The 21,070-nt window shown below is 36.9% G+C and overlaps 2 protein-coding genes across 2 annotated transcripts; both read right to left on the bottom strand.

The window, feature by feature from the left end:
• Positions 1-35: 35 nt before the first annotated feature.
• On the bottom strand, positions 36-6,241 carry LOC135798708 (senecionine N-oxygenase-like). Its single transcript, XM_065311620.1, has 5 exons — positions 5,865-6,241; positions 3,677-3,815; positions 3,315-3,614; positions 569-883; positions 36-460 (listed from the first exon to the last, which is right to left on the bottom strand). Exons 1-5 carry the CDS (start codon positions 6,071-6,073, stop codon positions 149-151), a joined length of 1,275 nt encoding a protein of 424 aa, XP_065167692.1. The 5' UTR covers positions 6,074-6,241; the 3' UTR covers positions 36-148.
• A 1,092-nt stretch (positions 6,242-7,333) lies between these two features.
• LOC135799023 (flavin-containing monooxygenase 3-like) lies at positions 7,334-17,022 on the bottom strand. The gene is made up of 4 exons (XM_065312034.1): positions 16,797-17,022; positions 8,601-8,801; positions 7,777-8,545; positions 7,334-7,708 (listed from the first exon to the last, which is right to left on the bottom strand). Exons 2-4 carry the CDS (start codon positions 8,786-8,788, stop codon positions 7,400-7,402), a joined length of 1,266 nt encoding a protein of 421 aa, XP_065168106.1. The 5' UTR covers positions 8,789-8,801; positions 16,797-17,022; the 3' UTR covers positions 7,334-7,399.
• Between the last annotated feature and the right edge of the window lie 4,048 nt (positions 17,023-21,070).

The raw sequence follows: 21,070 nt of genomic DNA, 5'->3' as shown, positions 1-21,070 counted from the left end.
TTAAAAAGGTTTGGCGCAGTATCAACAAAATCAGATTATCAATACTAAAATTTTATTAAAGAATAATACAAACTTATAACTAGAACATAATATAAATATCTATCTACAAAAATACGTTGGTATGAAATAATTCACATAGTTAAAACTGTTAATTGACTTTAACAAAAGTATTATCGTTAAGAATTTTGTAGTTATCGTCACGGAAGTTGATCAGATCATCGTAGAGTCGTTTGACACTCTCATCACGAAGTTTTACAATAACTGGAGGAATCGGTGTGGTTTTTGCTTGTTTTGCTAAATCTTCATAGTAATCGAATTGATCTGGTCCCATTAAATGTGCTTGTCGTTTTGTGTAACCTTTGTTTTCTCTTTGCTGCAAGTCATCGTACAAATCGGCGTACATAAGTTCTTTGGAAGGGAGTGTAAAAACACCGTTTAGGGATGCGACAAAGAATCGTGCCTGTAAAAAGTAAGTTTTATTTTAATATTACCAGAAATTAATATAAAATTAAACTGGAGTTTTTAAATCATAAGATAAAATGTTTTTGCAAAAGTTAAAGTCACTTACTTGTAAGTCAAACATTTGAAAAGCGCAAACATTGAACGGAATCCCAATAAAACACATTGTCGGCATTTCAATGTTCACCATGTGCTTATACAGCGGCGCGATGTGATTCTCAACGATCTCAATGCGACAATCCTTGTGCAAAAACGGGAAGCTGTAGCGATAACCAGTGCAATAGAATATCACATCAAAGTCATCTTCACTGCCATCGATAAACCGAATTCGGTTCGCGCCCACAACACGCTCCACATCGGGCTTCAACGCCACGTTTTCTGGGTACTTTGTCTTCAGCTCTTTACAATGATGACTCAATACGACCTAAAAAACAAAACATTTTGTAATAAAATTTCTCATCCGCATGAAATTCTTTGTCGGAGAGTTATGTTCGATGGGTGCAATAAAAACCGATTGAAACGTGATCGATTCTTACACGTTTAATTGATGTTAAATGCAAGGCGAGGCGACGCAATGAAACCGAAACGCCATGAAAACGAAATTGCGTTAGTTGTGATCGCAGATTGAGTCAAGAGCCAAGACTGCAAGTCTTTTCTGAAGCCTTGAATTAAAAATTATTACTCTTGTATCAATAAGTCTTAATATCGTCATAGTAAACACAGTCATAGAATTGCATTTGGATTCGCATTGAATTTTATGTTGTTTTTTCTGTAAAATTCTTTGCGTTGCGTTGCAACCTTTATTTAAAGGCCCGCGAGAATTTCCAATAAATCTAAAAACGAGATAATCAATAACGCGCTTGTTGTTAGTGAGCACCGCTGGGTTGTTGGTGGTGTCAGTCAGTAATAATATTAGAAATACGATGCCGCAATGCAATTGGAGGCGAGCGAGGCGATCACGTCGTGTATCCGCGCTTATAATTGCTTTGATTTTACGATATTGATAGACCCAATTTATCGATGGTCTATTATTTTATATTATGTGAATTAATGTTACGAAACAAATGAGTTTTCGCACGTAGTTGTAATTTCTAGGCTAAAAATCAATTCATTCAAACAGGTTTTAACTGGTTTATCGGTTAAAAAATTTAATTTCTTAAATAATTTTACTTGAAGTTAAAATTTTAATGGAAATAATAAATTTTCTCGCGAATAACTGAAGAAAATTAGTTTTGCGTGTGCGAAAGTACTTCAAGATCTTCAAGATTTTAAGTTTTAAGGAAAACTCGTTTCACTGTTGCACCTAAAATTTATTTTCATTTATTTACGTGCTTGCACTTTTATTCTGCGCTTTCGCACAAGTGCACACGATACATTATTAGCTGCTGTTTTCCGCTTGTTTAATCTTGGCTTGTTTGCTAAGTTTCTCCACGCGCATTACTTACAAGTCGTTTCATGTTATCGAAATCATTGGAATAACTACCAGACTCAATAATGTGTAACTAGGAGTGAAAACAAATTCTTGCAACGTTTTATAATCAAATTTTAATGTTTTTGCTGTTTTAATATAACAAATTACGTAAAAATATTAAAATTTTTTTATTTAGTTCATAAAAATTGAAATTCAAAATCACGTATAATTAAAACATATTATTTTAACTTATAAATGAATATAAATTACGTAAAATTGATTTAAAAAATGAAATAGCAGCAATTTCATCAATGGAAAATAATTATTTGTACTAATAGATTTACTTGAAACTAATTCCGATAGTTGCAAAAACATAATTTATCTTGGAATAGTATTCGTATCTTCAAAGATGCGCAAGTTCGCCGAAGACTACTTATCTTCATTAAAACTATATGCACACGCCGCGAGTAAGTAATAAGTTTTACGGCCGGTGAGCAATGCGCGTCTGCGCGGCTTTCAGAAACAAACGGGAAACTGTTAATTAATAATTTACGAAAATGCTTGGGAACACATCGCACGACACGGTGCGCGCAGGCTCCGACGTTAATTACGTTTTATCCACAAAAACGAGGCGTGTAGCTAACAATTAATGCAGACAATTACGCTTAGCCTTTTTCGAAGCCATCATCCACGTCCATAATCAATACAACAACGCAAAATTTCGCCGAGCGTTAGAAATCTAATATTTTGTTCGAATCCCAGCCTGCGGTTGAACTTTAGTGTTATGTTGGCCAATGACAGCGTGTGTGTTGTGTTGGTAAAGTACTAACAACACGTGATGAGAGCCAATGGCAAGTAATACCAGCCAATCGTTACAAATGTTAACTGTTTCCGACGACTTTTGGCTTCGGCTTGATCTCGAATTTACAGCCTCACCTCTTTTTCGCGGCGGACGCGGGATTTTGTTCTCGCGCGCGCAACGGTGTCCAATCTCCAATCGGTCAATTAGTTCGGGCGCACATTCGCGCTTTTTGCGCCACCGCCACGCTTCGTTTTTCCTTTTGCGTGCACGATGCAAAGCGCACTCGATGCAATTTCGTATAATTGATATTGTGAGAATGCCACTAATTAGCAGCCGACTCCGACTTAATATTCACGTTTCTTTGAGGCGTTTGCTGCGCTTTTTTCCTATTGTCAATCTATACACAATCATGTCCGTGGTGTACTTCACCGTTCGTTTTTGCGAATGCTACATCTAATTAACTAATAAGCTAAGTTGCTGCCGCTTAGTTTTAATTAACGCCACCGACGTGAAATTAAGCATTTGAAAAGTGATACTTAACTTGCGTATACATTTGCATCTTTTATTCATATCTTGATTTAACTACTTGAACATACATACAGTTTGTTCAAAATTATTTAGAAATTTAAAATTTTTACTTACGTTTTGTGCAACACGAGATATTTGCAAAGCAAGATCCAAACCACTGGGACCAGCGCCAACAACAAGCACACGTTTATCCTGGAAGCCTTTAGGTTCACGATATTGGTGACTGTGCATGATTTGCCCCAAAAATAATTCGTCTCCTTCAAGTTCCGGAAAAACTGGATCATTGTAATGACCGTTGCATATCATTACAGCGTCGAAAACTTCTTCTAAACGCTGATTGGTTGGTTTGTCAATTGCATGCACGCGCCATCTATTGTTATCGCACGGAACCACATCAACAACATGATGGTTAAACTATATAAAATAAAATTTATAATTTAAACATTGAGATTTTATGTTTAAACTATTAGTTTTACCTTGATGTGATCTCTCAAATTAAACTCATTCGCATATTCTTTCAAAAACATCAAAATCTCCGCCTGTGTTAGATACGATTTTGTCTGGCTAGAGATTGGAAAATCCGGGAAGCCCATCACCTCTTTCGGCAGATTGGTTCTGAAAATAGTAATCATAAGTTATGATTGGCGTCGATTTCTTTCGGCGTGCGTTATTTTTCAATGCGTTTCGACTGTCTGAAGCAATGAGTGGCCATCGACACTGGCGGAACACTGATTCGAAGCGAGTTCATTATTTGTTCGTCGTGCTTCCACATCTTTAGTGAGCTTACGTTTATGTGTATTCTGTTATTCATTGCGCGCCGGTGCTGGTCAGCGTATGGGTGAGTATGCGAAGTTGAAACTATTACGTGCGCGATAACGACGCGATAAAACAAGAAGAAATAAAATGGAGAAGTGATTTATTATCGATTCGGATAGATGCGCAGAGAATGCTCATAGGTATGAGCTTTTTTCATGGTAGGGTGCTTTGGTTTTGAGTTGGTAGGAATTGTTATGAGCTGGAGAGAAAATTTAAGAAATAATAATTATATTTCTTTTTTTGCCAAAGAACGTGTGCAGCGGCCTCTGCTAATAATGATAAAATTTGTTATAACTAAGTCCTAACCTAGTAAATTTAGAAAAATTACAGGAAACTGTAATTTTCTTTGTTTTTTAGTGGTAAATAAACTTTGACTGCTTTGTAAAATAATTTTTGGAATTAATTTTGAAACATTTTGTTGATATTTGTGAATAATTAAAAGATGTAAAAATCTGGATTTTATGATGTAGCAAAACAGGAAACGGTAAATTTCTGTGTTTTTAGTAGCAAATTTACTACATAACCTCATATAAGAAAACTTTTACTGTTTTTTAGAGTGAATGTTAGATTTTTCACTAGAATAATTTCTGGATAAAGATATTTAGTTGATTTTCGTTAATAATTTAAAAATTGACGGAAGAAAATTTGACTCAAAGATTAATTACAACTAATTCCGACTACCCGAGAAGGAATCCGTTCTGTTACATCGGCGTTTTCATTTTTTTCTGGCGTTTACAGTAACTTCATGCATCATTTGTATTCCGCCACGCGGACGTGCGTACCGAGCGAGAGCATTGATTGATAACGTGGGTGTAATTAATAATTTTCGTGCACGTCTGGTAAAAAACAAATATTCATTAGTTACCTCAGCGTTGCAAGTGCATACGTATAAATAAATTAAGAGGCGCACAAATATTTAGTAGATACGCATTGAAAAACATTGGAAATTCATTAAAATTACAAATTTTAAATAACTAATCACACTATCGATGCCGATACATCGAGCAATGTTAATTGGATAAGTCAAAGATGAGAATATTGTCGAAGAAGAAAAATCGTTGTTATAGGTATTCGAGAAAACTAATTGATGTTCATGCGTTCACGCTCGATTCGGTTGTTAATTTAGATGATTAAAACGATTGCCACGGATGGATGGAACAAACGCGGCGCGCGACTTGTCGTCATGGATGCGCGCTTCGCTCAGGTTTCGCGGCGCATCGATTATTACCATCGATTAATTCCGCGCACAAGCAAAAGATGCACAATAAGCGGTAATTAATTATTTTGTCTGCTTGGGGCACAGCGCAAAAATGTTTGGATTATGTCTGTGCGATAAACTCTGACACGGAGCGCGGAATTTTTTCGCATATTTGGGTCTAGACATCGTTTTTGGAGTAGTGATAAGTTATGAGTAGAAATATTTCAAGGCTAATGCAAGTTTATTAAAGTAGGTAAATATTTGAACTCATTGAGAAGGTTTTTTGGCAGGGAAACTAATAAAATTCATAGTTTTTTTAAAAAATGTCAAAAAATATGTAAAATTACTTAATTGCTCTAAAATTAATTGTAATATGATTAAAATAGTTGCAAAACAGATTAAAAATAAGATTTGATAAAATAATTAACTAAAAATGCAAAAAATTAAAATTTGCTTCAATAAAACTAAATATATCACGAATTTATGAATAATTTTTGATATAAAACTATTATCAACTAAATTTTTGCATAATTTCATTTTTAAATTATTACTTTGATTGAATTCTAATTGATCAGTGACCAAATCCCCCAGAAAAAATATTTTTCATGCATTAAAAAACAAATATAACTAAAACAAGCAAAAAAACTTACTTTAGTCCTTTGTACATGGCAGAATAAACCGGAAAACCATACTTGTCGGTTCCGACATCGTCTGTGTACAGCCAGGTGCCGCCTAGTTCCGGTGCAAGTTCAAAGACGGTGCATTCGAAGCCGTTGGCGATGAGATGTCGAGCGGAAGCCAGGCCAGCGGCACCGGCTCCGATGACAGCTACCTTTTTCATACTCTTCATTAGCGACATTTTTCAAATTTACATTTAACCAAAATAAAATAAAAAATTTCAACTTTTATTCAACTCCAAAACTTTAATTAGAATATTTATGATGCGTTTAATCAATTTACGAATTCGCTTCACTTGTCTATATGGTAATTTCTTCTCTTAATTACACTTGAGCACTGATTAATTTCCCCGGCGCGAGGCTGCCTTTATATGTGAGTTTTAGGAAGTCGCTTCCGTTTATTGATCACCAAGCGTTTGCGCGTAACGTCTTGTCGCTTATCACTACCACGCCGAGAAAAAACAAATAATTCACAAATAAGCGAAGTTAACTTGACAACAACGACTGTTGAACGAAATGGTTTTACCATTTTTTCCGCACACTTTAGTTATTACGTATTTTGTAACTAAATTGGATAAACATATTTACATCTGGGAAATTATTAATAAGTTTCAATGTTTACATCATATAAACATTCAGATATAAAGTTGTTTATTAATCATTTTCTAATTTTTCTACACGTGCGAAATGTTTAAGCTTGTGCATTAAAGTTAATTGCAGTTAAACTTGTGGACTTGTGTAAACTTTTTGGTTATTTATTGTTGCATCGAAAGTTTGCGTTTTACGTCAGTTTTATTGATGCAAGAAGAGCAAAACATGTTTGGTTACAAGTATAATGCAAGACCTTCGTCAATGGGGTTACAGTTCATACCTTCCTTATGAAATTGTAATTTTCCTACTGTGTAATAATTTTTAATTCATTCGTTAAGGTCAACAAAATATTCCATGTGCGAGATTAGGTTTTGAACGTTTGTTAATTCTAACAAACACATCATTAATGATTGTAAAAATGATTTCCTGATTAATTTTAATTTGATTTTAAACTCGAATGTTCTGGAGCTTTTAATTTTAAAATTCCGTACATTAATTTGGTTCAATGGACGTTAAATGTAAGTTCGATAAGTCGGTGATAAAGTTGAAAATAGGTTAAATCGTATTTTCGGTGTCCCACATAAACAACAAACGAGCAGCGGCAACAGTAGCGACGTACATCACTTCGTATATTATCGAATTGTATCGTTTGCAATTCGTCTCGATTCCGGTTACAACCGCCTCGGGCCATAGTTTCAATAATGTAATGATGTCAAAATAATGTGTGACATAATTTTAATATGTATTGGATTATTGACCCGTCTACAATAGCCCACATTTTATTAATTGAATTAAAATAATTAAAAATTAAATTAACTTAAAATATTTTTAGGAAGAAATAAAAAAGACAATTTTTTAAGTTATAATTTATTATAAAATTATAAAATATTGTTTCGGTAATATAAATGTACAATTATTCAATTAATATTTCCAGGAGGAGTACGATTAAAAGTTTCATCATCAACAATCTCAAATTTATCCTGATCATTCCATGCCCCATGGAGAGCATCCATAATATTGAATATCACATTTGGAGTTGGACGGACCCCTGATTCTTTGGCCAATGCCCCCGATAATGCACGTCCACAATCAGAAAAGTTGTGGAAATTTCGATCTGGTACACCTTTGGATATTCTCACAGCGTGTTCATTACTTACACTTTCCAACATTGCTTCGCGACTTGGTAAATCGAATTTTCCAGCTAAATATGCCATATAATAACGAACCTTCAAGGAAAAAGAAGCACAATATAAATGTATTAGTTTCTAGCATTTAATTAAGGAAATATCCTTACTTGTAGATCTGCAAGCGGAAATATGGATGCTCCATAAGGCAATCCGATGATGGCCATGGAAGGCCTCTCGATATTGATGCAATGATGATACAGGAATTTAAACCAATTGTTCTCAATCCGAATTCCGCATGCTGGACTCAAACATGGAACCATGTACGTATAACCAGTGCTGTAAATGACTACGTCTAGTGGCTCGTAGCTTCCGTCTTGGAAATGTGCACCATTCCGATCAAAATGGTCCACTTCCCCTTTTTCAACCACATCTTTATGAATTGGTACGAATTTATGTGAATCTACCTTCACACTTTGAAAAGTAATTTTTGCATGTTGTGCGACACGTTTTGCAATATCTCCTCCTGATGGTCCAGCACCAATTACCAATACACGTTTATTAACGTAGTTGGCTCCATCACGAAAATCATTACTATGAAGCATATCTCCTTGAAATACGTTGGCATCTTTAATATCAGCTATAAATTTATGAACAAAGTGACCAGGGGCAAGCATCAATGCATCAAAATCATGTGTGGTGGGTTCTTCATCAGGTTTGGTTAGGTTTCTGACTAATAATCGCCATCTTGTGTTCGGATCGCTGGACAATGGCTCAATTGATATTACTTCATGACCAAAACGGATGGATTTCGCCAGATTAAATTTTTTTGCGTATGTTTGAAGATAGTGAAGGATTTCAGCTTGGCCCACGAAAGATTTTGAGTGTGGGTTGTGTTCTAAACCATCAAAAATCATAATTTCTTTGGGTAAATTAGTTCTGAAAAGAAATAATATTTAAATATGTATGTCGGGTTGTCTATGTGTAGACTTACGTTAATCCTTTGTACATTCCACTGCTAATATGGTTGCCTAACTCGTCCTTACCAACTCGGCCATCTCCGCTCCAGCAACCACCTAAACGTGCGGATTTTTCAAAACAAACCACTTCATGTCCTTCTTCAAGCGCGTATTTCAACGAAACTAACCCTGCGGCACCAGCACCAAGGATTCCAATTTTCATTTTATTTAGTTTTCTGTAACAAAACACAGATTTCCGTAAAAATGTTAATTGACTCATTAATACTTTGTTTTTAAGGACCCTTCCCAGCAGATAGCATACAAAGATGGAACGCAAATTGATTTTCACGCAGAGTTAACTTTGCGGGCCGTTTCGCTGTGCACGGAATTAAAGTTTAAACTTTAATGTTTTTGCGGGCGCGCGAAAAGCAGGTGTTGGCGTGCGCGTCCAAAGCCAGAGCCCGTCAGATGCGGCGGGTGATAATTTGATATACGTACTCGGAAATGCGCGGCGCGCTGCCCGAGGTTTTGCACCTTTTGCTTGTGTCGCTGAATTAATTTCCCATTCGCCGGCGTACACGATCCGCAGATAGCGACCGTCGAATGCTCTGCCAAACTAGGCACCCACTGATTGTTCAATGCGCCCTGTAATATCGACATTTCTCTTTATCGAAGCCAAACAACTTTTGAGAAACATCTGCAACCAACTGTATATCCAGCAGTTAGAAACATTTACGTACACTAACTGCAGTGTTACTAACTAAATGTACTAACTTTGTTTTAACATTTGTCCTTAAAGTAGGGTTACCAAACGATTTAAAACAAACAAAAATGAGTTTATTTAAAATTAAAACTTAATTGTAGTGATTTTTAAGTGTGGTATTGTTTTTGAACATGTTTGGTGTTATGGATTTTTTTAGGTTGGCAACCATTAGTTTCAGTTGGAGCAGGAATGCGCAGAAGATTCCCGCTCGTATTAGTCTAGTAGTGATTGTGTCGTGCATCGGGGCGCAAATTTATTCATCCTCGACTAATACCGTTAAAATGGCTGAAAGTTCTAAATGTTGCGCGGTGCTGGCGAGAAGTAATAGCCGAAAGTGCAAACGAACAAACTGCGCTCGCACGGCACTCACGGCGCGCTCAGCATCAGTTAAATGGGATTTAATGGAGTTCTAATTCGTTTAATGCTTAATTTTCTTTTGTTTCGCACATGCTCGCTGCGAGAACCGGACGACCCAAGCGAAATCAATGAAGATAAAACACACTCGAGTGCAACCGCGTGCCGAAATAAAAAGCCGAACTAAATTACTGTTGCAGGCGCGCTAACATTGCAACCAGAAACATTACAAATACTGAGTGCGGTGAATTGTAAATACTCTCAACTCGCAGTCGGCGTACAGCATCAACCAGAAATCGGAACGGTAAGTGTCCTCGACGCCATTTAAACTTAAAGTATCCTAGAGTAAGTAAAGTAACGCGGCGTGCGCGTAAGTGACTGAACAGGGGCTAGAGGAACTTGAGAAGGCGAGCGAGCGTGCAATAAATTGATGATGTGAACTTGGAGGCCTCGCGGAAAAATAGCTCAACTTGGTCAAAGTTTTAGGTCTTTTAGAAATCGGATTTAGTTGAGTCGTGCTGCGTTGAGCCGTGTCGCATGCGATGGAAATGTGAGTCATAAGTCTGCATGCGAGTCAGGTACAAACATGAACGATCTCACAATCGCGGCGCATGCGGACGAATTTCATATCAAAATATTTCGCCGTCTTATCGCATACCTCACATTGTGATTACTTTAGAAATAATATTAATGTAAACAAAATACGAGAGTAAATCGAATTACATTCCATGTTTTTATTTTGAGTGTTTTTCGGATTCAAAAATTCATTCATAACTTTGCTAAAAATGCTTCAATTAGCAAATTTTCTTGGGGGATTTTATTCTTAAAACATTCTTTTTCTAATAACAAGTGAAAATATGTAAAATAAAATCATAATTATACAAAACTATCAAGTTTTCAATGAGAAACAATAATTTTCAAGCTATTTTCAAGAAATTTTTATCTATTTATCGATTTTCTTCAATAATCAGTGGCTTCTTCTGATTATTTGTTAAATTTTCGGCTTTTCCCTATCACTTGGCATCAATTCAACACTTAAAATTTAATTTTCTAAAGTTTTTGATGAAAATTAAAGATGCTTTTACAAAAAATATAAAAATAATTTTTTCTCGTCAATAATTTTGTAAACCTAAACATGATTTACTGCCAGGAAACATCTAAAACCCCTCTAAAGTGTGGTTCTGCGGCCTGCGACTGATTTGCATGCGGCATTAAGAAAAAGCGAACATTATGCGGTCCCGCACGGCGACGACGCAAACACATGAAACGACTATCACGATTAGCGCATTCCACTTTATCATCGCTGCCACAAATTCAATGTTATGCACCTTATACCAAGTGTATCAACAACTTCCACTAAAATAAAAACCTCTATACTGGCGGCGATGGACGCGGGGTCACGCGACGATCATAACGCGCCATGATATTCTGATATATTCAGCGTGCGCGCATCTATGATTCCCATATTTTTATCGGGCGCATAGGTGAAGACTGCGACGTCGGTAAGGAGCACCTACGTTCGTTACTATGATTTAATGCCATGCGCGCACGCTGCGGTTTCCGAAACTCTGTGTTCTTATTCACAATTCACCGCGCGAGCAGTTTTCCAACGAGCCAACGACGTGAATCGGCACAAACCAGAGGAAACTATGATGGCGGAATTTCGCCGGTCGCGCACGCCACGTGAATACCAAACTAATACTTTGTTTTCATGCCATTAGCCAACAAAAATATGAATCTACATGTAATAAGATGCTACTTTAGCGGAATTTTGATGTGGCGTGTTTGACACAAAGAGAATTAACTCAAAACTTGAGCTAAACTCGCCGATAAAATCTAATAGTTTTCGGTATATCATCAATAATTAACTGCAAGTCATGTGCGCACGTATGGTGCACGTAAACGTAATACACGTTTGGTTTGTTACCGATTTCTATACCTAGCTCAACGACTGAAGAGATGAGAGTTTTGTAGAAATCTATTAAAACGGTATTTCGCATACCAAATTGACTCGGGCACATCACATCGAAAATTCATTCCTCTTTCTTTGCTCAGAAATTCCAGCGCCTCCACAGCACTCCTATTTTTCTTTCATTTTTTCTGATCTTGCGTGAGTTGTAAGCACACGTCGAAGCTAAGCACATAAAACGTCAAACTGTTGATGTTAATGAATTCATTTTAATGGTGTTTATGAATAATTAAGAGTTTTGCAATGTTTTTTAGTTGTTTTGAGCTATTTTATCAAGCGGATTGATTTTTATTAAATATAAGATGTTGTTTTGATTGATAATGGCGGGGCCACACTGTATATAAATTGCAAACATGTGTTTCTGATAAAGAAAAAGTTGTGAAACGAGAGCGCACGCACGACGCACGTATTTATGATTTATGATAGTGTGCGATGAATTTCCGCATTGATTCTCTGCAGAATAGAAGAAAAAAATATGCGACGTGTTCACATTCACACAAAAAGAGAAACCATAAATCTGCCCTTTAACTATGCTTTGTTTCATTAATAATATCGCGTTAATTGGTATCGAAGTTTATTAAAACACGTTTCGTATTATTATTTTTTGCAAAATTGCAATCTTAAACTGAGAAAAGTGACGTTTTACAATTTTTTAGGTTAGTCGAGTTTTTGAGGTTAGAAATGTAAGATTTTTGTTAAAATTTAACCTCAATGCATATTTTGGAAGTGTAATTCACATGCGCATGCGCAGATTACAACATATCGAAAATGTAGACTCTTGGTGGACGCGCGCGCACACAGTCGGCTTGTTGTAATCCATTAGTTTGGCCGGTGAGTGACGGCTTGATGGCGAGCAATGTAAATTGATTAGGATGCCGGATCCGAATAGATACACGGATCCATCAGTCAATAATCGATGTTATCTACACTGATCAATCATTATGCCCGGATTGCGCGGTGCGGCGAGCACTCGGCGGTTCTTTATTGCGCCAGCGCATTTCGCCCAGATTTTCGCCTCGGTTTTTAGTTTAGACGTCTTCTCGCCGCTCGGAAAAGTAATGCGGAGGACGTCGATTGATGCTCAAAGCTCGCGAGCGCCGGGATCTACGATCTGCCGACGTTAGCTCAATACTTTGATTTCAGACATACATACACAGTATATTTAAATAAACACCAGCAAATATTTCATTTATTTTGGCGGATTTTATTAAATTTAATTCGTTATTATAACACACAGTATATGCGATACGCAACGTGAAATCTTGTTTATCCAAATTAACCATAAACAGTAATCAAATTCGAGTAACAAGTTGGGTGTATGAAGCAAGTTACACAAACCATTTTTTTCTCGTTTAGTAGTGCGAGCTTCGAAACCTTCAACATGTTCGATTCGCCGATCGATACGGCGTCGATTCCGCTGAGATTGATTTGCGTATGTCATGAGAATTTAGAGACTACCAGGGGAGTTGTTTTTAAATTGCATGGATACCGTGTGGATACATAAAAATCAAGTCATATTCTCACACAAATCAACAGAATAAAAATAAATCTTTACTTTTTAAGTTTTCATTTCGCCTTGTATACAACCCAAAGAAACATTTAGAAAAATCATCTCACAGCGTAACATGCTTTGTCTAATTTGTTAGAAATCGTTTTCGGCGTTGCAGTGGAATTCAAATTTGAATATGAAATTGATTCAAACAAATCTCTGTTTACTCTAACCTCTAACGGATATTTACGCTGCGCTACGCATAGAATTCACATTAAAATAATTTCGATATTGTGGACTTTGACAAATTGACCATTTAATGCTATCGATATTTTGTATCAAAACTACTTGAATAAAAACAAATAAATGTTTCGATGACTGACTGCACCAATAACACTAATAAATTAAAGTTATTAGAAAACTATGCGTGGCTTAATTAAAGCGACTAATTAACGATGTATTTAAGGCGATGCTGAATTACCTCAGATGGCCGTTGATGGTATTTCCGATTAGAAAAATCGATACAGTTATTATTCCAGTTGGAATTCCAGAGATCTTTGCGATTATGGAATTCAATCTTGAAATGTTAATTATCGTGTTTTTCTAGCACACAAGACTTGATAATTTTATCGCTCAATAGTCTTTCACATCTTAAGCTAGATGTTTATTTAGCAAGACGTGAAATTAGCAAACAACAAATTATGCTTAATTAATATTTACAATTGACTAATTAATATGTAATTAAAGGTTTGGCGCGTTGTTAATTACCAAATCGTAAAATATGAATTAAATTAAATTCAATTAAATAATTGGGCGAATTTCTTCGTGCCATGAGAACATGGTGAACTTAAATGTGGAACATACAATATGTTTAAAGTTAAAATATGATTTTGGCGTGTAAAATGTTAAACAATGTAATTTAATTAAATTACTCACAGAAGTGGATTTTATTGCGCGTGTGAGATGTTGAGGGGACTTGGATGAGACGATTGGGTGACGATTAAATGGCTAAATGCTTTCCGCAAGTTCTTGCACGTTTCCAACTCGTGTCTTTCAACCAACCGACCGTCACACCATTTATATCTACATTCATTCCCACTGGGTTTTATTTTATTTTTGAAAGCGGATTTTTGCTCAGCGGCTTTTTATTATGATTGGTTTATTTGTGTTTGCACTTTATTTTATTGACGCGTGATGGAGCTTCTATTAACTTTTTGGTTTGTTTTATTTGCCTGTCAGTTTAATATTTTTTCTACTTTCATCTTTTAAGTGTGAGTTTTTTCACAAAAAGTTGTTTTTTAAACACGGACAGCTAGGGCCGTGAGTAAAGTGCTTTAGTCACGGGTTGGTGCTTGCGCCTGCGCATATGCCTACGGTGTAGCACGAAACCATATAAAATGCCATACGTCACTCAAACAAACGAGAAAAAAATATTTTTCTAATAATTTCATAACAAAATAAAATCATACGGTAGAATGTTGGGAATTTACATAAGTGATTAGATGTTATACGAGCGGTATTCTATTTAACATGACTTTCCTTCCTTTCTTTTCTATGCTAAAACGCGTTTGTACTGCGGTACGCATATAATGAAGACATTTTTACGTGTCATTAATTGGAATTTGAATGGCTATAACTGTATAACCGACAACGACAAGTGCAAGTGCGCAAGGCAATATGCAAAACAATTTGCACATTTTGCTCGTGTTGCTTACGGTTGAACACTTGCGCATTTGCACACGCTCGGCCGCTTTTGTCACATCTCATTCCAATGACAGAAAGAATGCCTCTTCATAACACTTAGATTTGCATAGATTATTGCGCTATTACATTTTCCACAATCTTCCATCTACCGTAGCTACGTGAACACATTGAGAACTATATTAAAAATTATTTTTTAATTTAAAAATAGAAAAAATATTTTTTGTTTTGTGCAAGGTAAATACACAGATAAATGTGTCAACAAGCGGAAAATAATTAAGGGCACGTAGAGAAAATGCGTGTTTAAATAAACATAAAGGAAATCATTTGAATAGTTCAGAGTCGATCAGGCGCGAGGAGTCAGCCAACATTTGCAAAACAGTTTTAGTAAATCAGAAGTTCTAAAAGATTTCTTTTGTATTAATAAACCACTGATTTTTATACTTTTAAACATTTGACTATATCACTTTTTTATTGATATTTTAACAAAATATTTATTTAACTAAAAAACACAATAATGAGCGTATAAAACAAATATTTGTAACTATTGTAGTGAAATGTTTTAGTTTCCCCTGCACATTCCTAAAATTATGCTCGCGCAACAAGTTGCAAACGTACAAAACCTGCGCACGTCTTCAAACGTTAAGCTCGACAACATGTGCGCGTCTAGCGCACACTTTTGCACGCATGCGTTAAGCTCTTAACCAGCTTACAACTTACAACTCACTTCATTATGCCGAACACGGCACTATATTATGCGTATTACCGGCGTATTGGCGACGCATTCATAACGCTAACGTATGGAGGCTCTTTGCAAATTTCGCACACATTCACTTGAAGGGAATTTACAAGAAGGTTGAGCTTTCAAGTTGAAACAAGGGCCACAAGATAATAAACTGGCATCAACTCCCCAAAAAATTAGTCACAAAAATGATTTTCTAAGTAATTTTAACAAAATTTAAATGTTTTCTATTAAATTTAGTTGTTTTCCAGCATAATTTAATATCGATTCATATGTGTCAATATCGCCACTCTCCACATTCACTTGACTAACCAGACTTAAGTTAAGTAAGTGTTCGGTAAACTCAACAAAACACGGAAATATCTACAACTCAGTATGAGGTGTCATTAATATCAATATACACACGTCAAAAAAATATCTGTAACAAAGTTCAAAAATTTTCAGCGCGGCTCACACGCTTCGAAATTTTTAATCGCATGAAATCGCTTGTACTACATGCGCAGTACACGAAAAAAAACACAGCTTCGTAGACACGTTCGCTACGAGTATGTGCCGACCCAGTTTAAAACTGACAAATGTTATTAGTGCTCTAATGTATTTTAATACACGTCCCACCGGTCGGATCATTAATCATCTAAATCTAAAAGCCGAACGTCTTTTTTAACTCGATTTACCGCATTTATTCGCTTCACAGCGACGAAAAAATGCGAAGAAAAACAAACACGTAGGTTAAATTCCAATTCTAACTACCTCATGAGTTAACTGGGGTAATAATTAATCACACACTGCACGCAGAAGTAGAAACAGAAACACAATCACAGAGGTTTGTGTACGCAAATCGGGCGAGGTGTGCAATTGCCAATTTTCTTCAGCCGCAATCAAACGCAGTAATGGAATCGTCATGCTCGATTTCACCACTATCATGCGAAACCGCCTCGTATATCACAAACTATACTACTAGTTTGTGACGTGGCAACTACGTCTGTCGATGTTGAGATTAAGGCAACAAACGAAGGAATTAGTACTTCTCAGAGACTCTAGAGGGTGCTGAAACTGCCTAACTGTATAACTACGACTGTCAAACTGTCAAAAATATATCCTAACCTCAAATTTGCGCAGTTGTAAGTTTTTTGGTTAAATTTTTATGCCATAGATGGCGCTTTATCAGTTTAAACGTATTTCTAGTACTAAATTAAAGTTTATAATTACTTACATGTATTTATTTGTACTTTGGTATTTCTATAACTTTCTTCTGAGTTTGCTGAACCCGTTTTGCGCTCTGAACTTGTTTATCTTCAATTTCTCCGATTCGTATTGGCGTCTATTGCTCGACAATAGTCGATTACGACTGAGTTCAGGCGCTGATGAATCGACTCAACTACTGCGGACGCTTTGAACTTGTCCACTTACACACACACGCGCATTCCGTTTCTATCAGAATCAGTTTGATAGCAGAGCCACCACGCTTACACACGCGAATGCAAATACGATTATTTCCTAGATCGTTTTCGTTTAGACGCAGCGTGGCGACCGCTACTGCATGTGAGACAAGTTTCGTACCATATTTCATACATGGTACTTTAAACCTTGAACCACCCGGTTTGTACTGGTCGCCTATGCGACCATTGATTTTCAAATCTATGCTTTTTCTCTCCTTCTCTTTGTTTTTGCGAGTTTTGCTTGAATTTATAGTTAAATTGAACAAATGTAAAGGTCGTTTCGATAATTATGGACATACAAGCCTAAACAGTGATTGTAATTTCCTGTTTTTATTTTAGACATTGAATTCGGAAGAATGGTTTGATTAGGTTTATTGGGTAACCATGAACTGTGAATTATATAACAAGAGAGCACGAATTTTATAGTCGAGGTCATGCACACTTGTTTGTGGCTGATAAGCGCATATTCCGAGATAAATTTTGTGTTAAAGTAGCATGTTGCGTGTGGTTGTAATATTGGTTGCCTATATTACACCGTATTCCCTATGTTGGAGACATTCAATCGAACATACACATTTAAATGTGAAATTAATTAAAAAATAATATTTCATAACATTTTCTAATTACTATTGATTGATATTCGCCTCGGACATAATATCATACTTAAATGTCATATCTTTATAGACTCATATTAATATCTAATTTTACATATTAATATAGAACCATTAATCAACGCGTTATTAATGCAAAATCCATGTACAACATCCAAGCTTATCAAGTTGTGATCACTAGAGCAAACATACTGACTCCTATGATACACGCCGATGTTTACCGATAAACTCTTAGATTGTTATATGATCCGTTCTCACTCTCCACACTCTGATTAATACAAATCGTCGCGAATTTATAATGCATAATTTTAAGCGCATAATATGCACCTAATGCTTATTTATTAATAATATTCTGCGATTTGCATGCATAAGTGCGTCGCATTATTAGCGCCGCGTATATTAATAAATAATAAATTGCAAATTGCAAACGGAGCCGTCTGCGTGCAGTAATAGAAGTAATAAGTAGAAAAAAGCGTGATGATTAATTAATTGAATTTTAGCGAGCGTTCGCAAGAGCGTTTTCGAGCCTTCTATCGCTTATTATAGACAGACAGAATCGGGCACCGACGATATATTATTGCTTGTCTGTTTGTACGTGCGAGCGTACGTGCTGTTTGTACTCGCATTCACAAACGGCCGATACGAACGCAGGCTTATTAACGGCGCGGTATTAATTCGTAATCGCATGCAAATTGCTTTCAATGCCTGTACGATTATTCAACATGTGTTAGACTATACGTACTATGGAATTTCGGTTTTTATTTGCGCGAGGAAAACGTTGGCAAGTGCAGTTGATGATATTAATTTAGTATTAATATAATTAACTGAGCGATTAGTGTCAACGTGACTATTTCCGGGGAGAAACTTTTATTGCCGCCCGCCAGATGGCACAATAAGTAAATAATTGCATTTTAGGCGAAAATATGCGGAAATTAATTGATAAACTGCATAAAAAATTAATTTCCGACAGTTTTATATTAATTTTTATTTATTTGTTGATAAAATAAGGTTAAATATGTGAAAATACGAGAAATAAAATTTAAGTTCCTTGATCTGTGTATAGATGGCGCTACTGTATGCTCAGAGTGGTTTGTAGTGCGCTCGCTGAGAAAACTATTCCCGGGCATAGTTTATCAGTATCTTCCTGCATTGCTGCTGTCGCCAGTCCTATAAGCGAATGCGTCCACGCTTGAATAACTTCGATTATAACATAAAGCCTGGAAAAATTTATGGTCGCATCGAAGCGATTATCGTGCGACTCTTGGTCCTCTGGCCCAGACCCCGCGCACTCTGACGGCGCTCGCGCGAATCACGAAACTAACTAGACGCAATAGACAAAGTAGCATCAAGTTGAGAAGCTGTGCGGAGTTGAGAGTTGAGTGGACAAAGCGTCAGCATCATCTTCGTGTCCTCTTCAGTCGTTGCGCTGTTTAGCTTATTGCTCCGCGTGGTTTATAAGCGCGTCGTGTCGTTTGCCGGTGTACCTACTTTACATTGTGGGCTCTCCGGGCAACACAACATACACGCATATCATCAGACATACCTCGCTGGCTGCGAGCGCAATAACGTATGAACGCTTTGTGGATGAATGTCGATGCATGGGATCGAATGTCAACTCGGTGCGGTGAAGGTATTGCAACTTGGGAGCTAGTTTGCGATTGCGAGATTTGATGCAAATATAAGAACTCATTCAATCACGAAATGTATTCACAGATGGAGATGCAGAGAGAATTTCAACGTTTTCGAAAATACGATTTTTTGCGCGATGTTGTTTTATGTGTGTGGTTATTATTGTTGGCGTTTGACGCGTAACGGAGCATGATGTTCGTGGATCTCCGTAAAGCACGTACGGGACGCGTCTTCCCTCGTGTCAGGCACATGCATGCGCGATGTTTCCCTCGACGCCTCCGAGTTTCTCTCGTGCGCAGACGCCCGCGGTGGCCGCCGAGAGGACGAAAACTTTATTAGTCTCCGGCGGTGCCGTTTGCTGGCGAGGACGGTGCCGGCTATCGGCCATACCTAATTCGCAAATAATACGTGCTCACGATAACTTACTGCCGTTTAACGCGCGGTGCGTCGCGTCGCTTCGCCTCCACTGCGTTACCACTATATTCCCGGTCATTGTGTTGGCTATCAGACACGCTTGCTAACAAATTCTCAAGCGAAATTGCGACGCGTTACGGGACTAAAATTGGTGAAAATTAGTAACTTCTTCAATCTGCCAATTTATATCCGTCTACCAAGAAAAAAACAATCATTATATTTTCCAGTCAAAACAAAATTAAGCGAAATTTTATCAAATTTCACTATTTTAACTACCAACTCTTAGATTATTCACTTGTCAAACGTCTGGCGGTAATTATTTTTTACCGTAAATTGCTAGAAAGCTAATCATCCGGCGTTGGTCGCTGTTTACTGTTTTAAATGTTATTAGAAACAAACACCAAATCTAATTAGACATAATGCCACAACATATCGGCGCAGCGTCGGGTCTCCGGTTGCTATTTACGTCGGCGATTTTCCTTAATTATTTAACTTCTTTGCTTCTTTGCCAGCCTGGAAGCTATATGCGCGCGCGCAGAGTCGCACAACCGCCAGCGGTAACTTTAGAACGTTTTAAAGCACTTTTCATTCGTTTGTCGTTAACATTGCGCACGTTGGAGTTAACTGCTTTTTGCGACTTCGATTTCGATTTAGCTTACATACTACTACTACTAGTTTACTTATTCATAAGTCAGGTCTAGTTTAGTCGGGTTACACACGCAAAGAAAGTATTTGTCACACGAGCTCGATTTATTTCTAGGAAAAAGGGCGCAAACGCACTCTGTGTGTGTGATATTGTAGCACGACAAAGCGGTTACTTACGCGTCGGGTGCATTTCGCATGGCTACGTGAATGAGGAGATTGAATTTAGAAGAAAACACAATTTGCTATCGCAATTTCGCCCGGATGCGCATCGTCGCGCATCCAAGTCGTGCACGCAGGGTCGAGTTCCTTAATGCCCGCGCGCGCGCGCACCCAGACGCGCGATGCACTCGTATCGGGTGTCTATCAATTAATATTTATCGCGGCTCTTAAACTGTGACATTTACACCGGGCGAGCTTAATTATCGAATTCCATTTGCGCATTTACATATTTCTTCTTGCGGACGTATCGAGATGTGTCTAGCACGTCTTTGAAGACGGCCACGTTTACAGGTTAATTACTTCTAATTATTATATTGCTATTGATTACATGGGTGCATATGTCATCGACAAGAGTATATTTATTGATAAATAATAAAAAAAAGTTTTATCTGCAAATACAGTCGAATAATTTGAATTAAAAGACCTTTAATAGCAAAATTTTGAGGTTCGTTTAATAGATTTGGCGAAAAACGTTTTTAATTACAGTTTTCTTCGTTTTTTTATTGACATTACAGTTTTCTGTATAAAAT

Source organism: Atheta coriaria, unplaced genomic scaffold, assembly GCF_025399875.1.
Source record: "Atheta coriaria isolate IRGN ID8LTWV9N9 unplaced genomic scaffold, Caltech_Dcor_3.1 hic_scaffold_9_pilon, whole genome shotgun sequence".
NCBI classification, from domain to species: domain Eukaryota; kingdom Metazoa; phylum Arthropoda; class Insecta; order Coleoptera; family Staphylinidae; genus Dalotia; species Dalotia coriaria.
The sequence above is the reverse complement of the archived record's forward strand: the minus strand, read 5'-3'. Positions and strand labels throughout refer to the sequence as shown.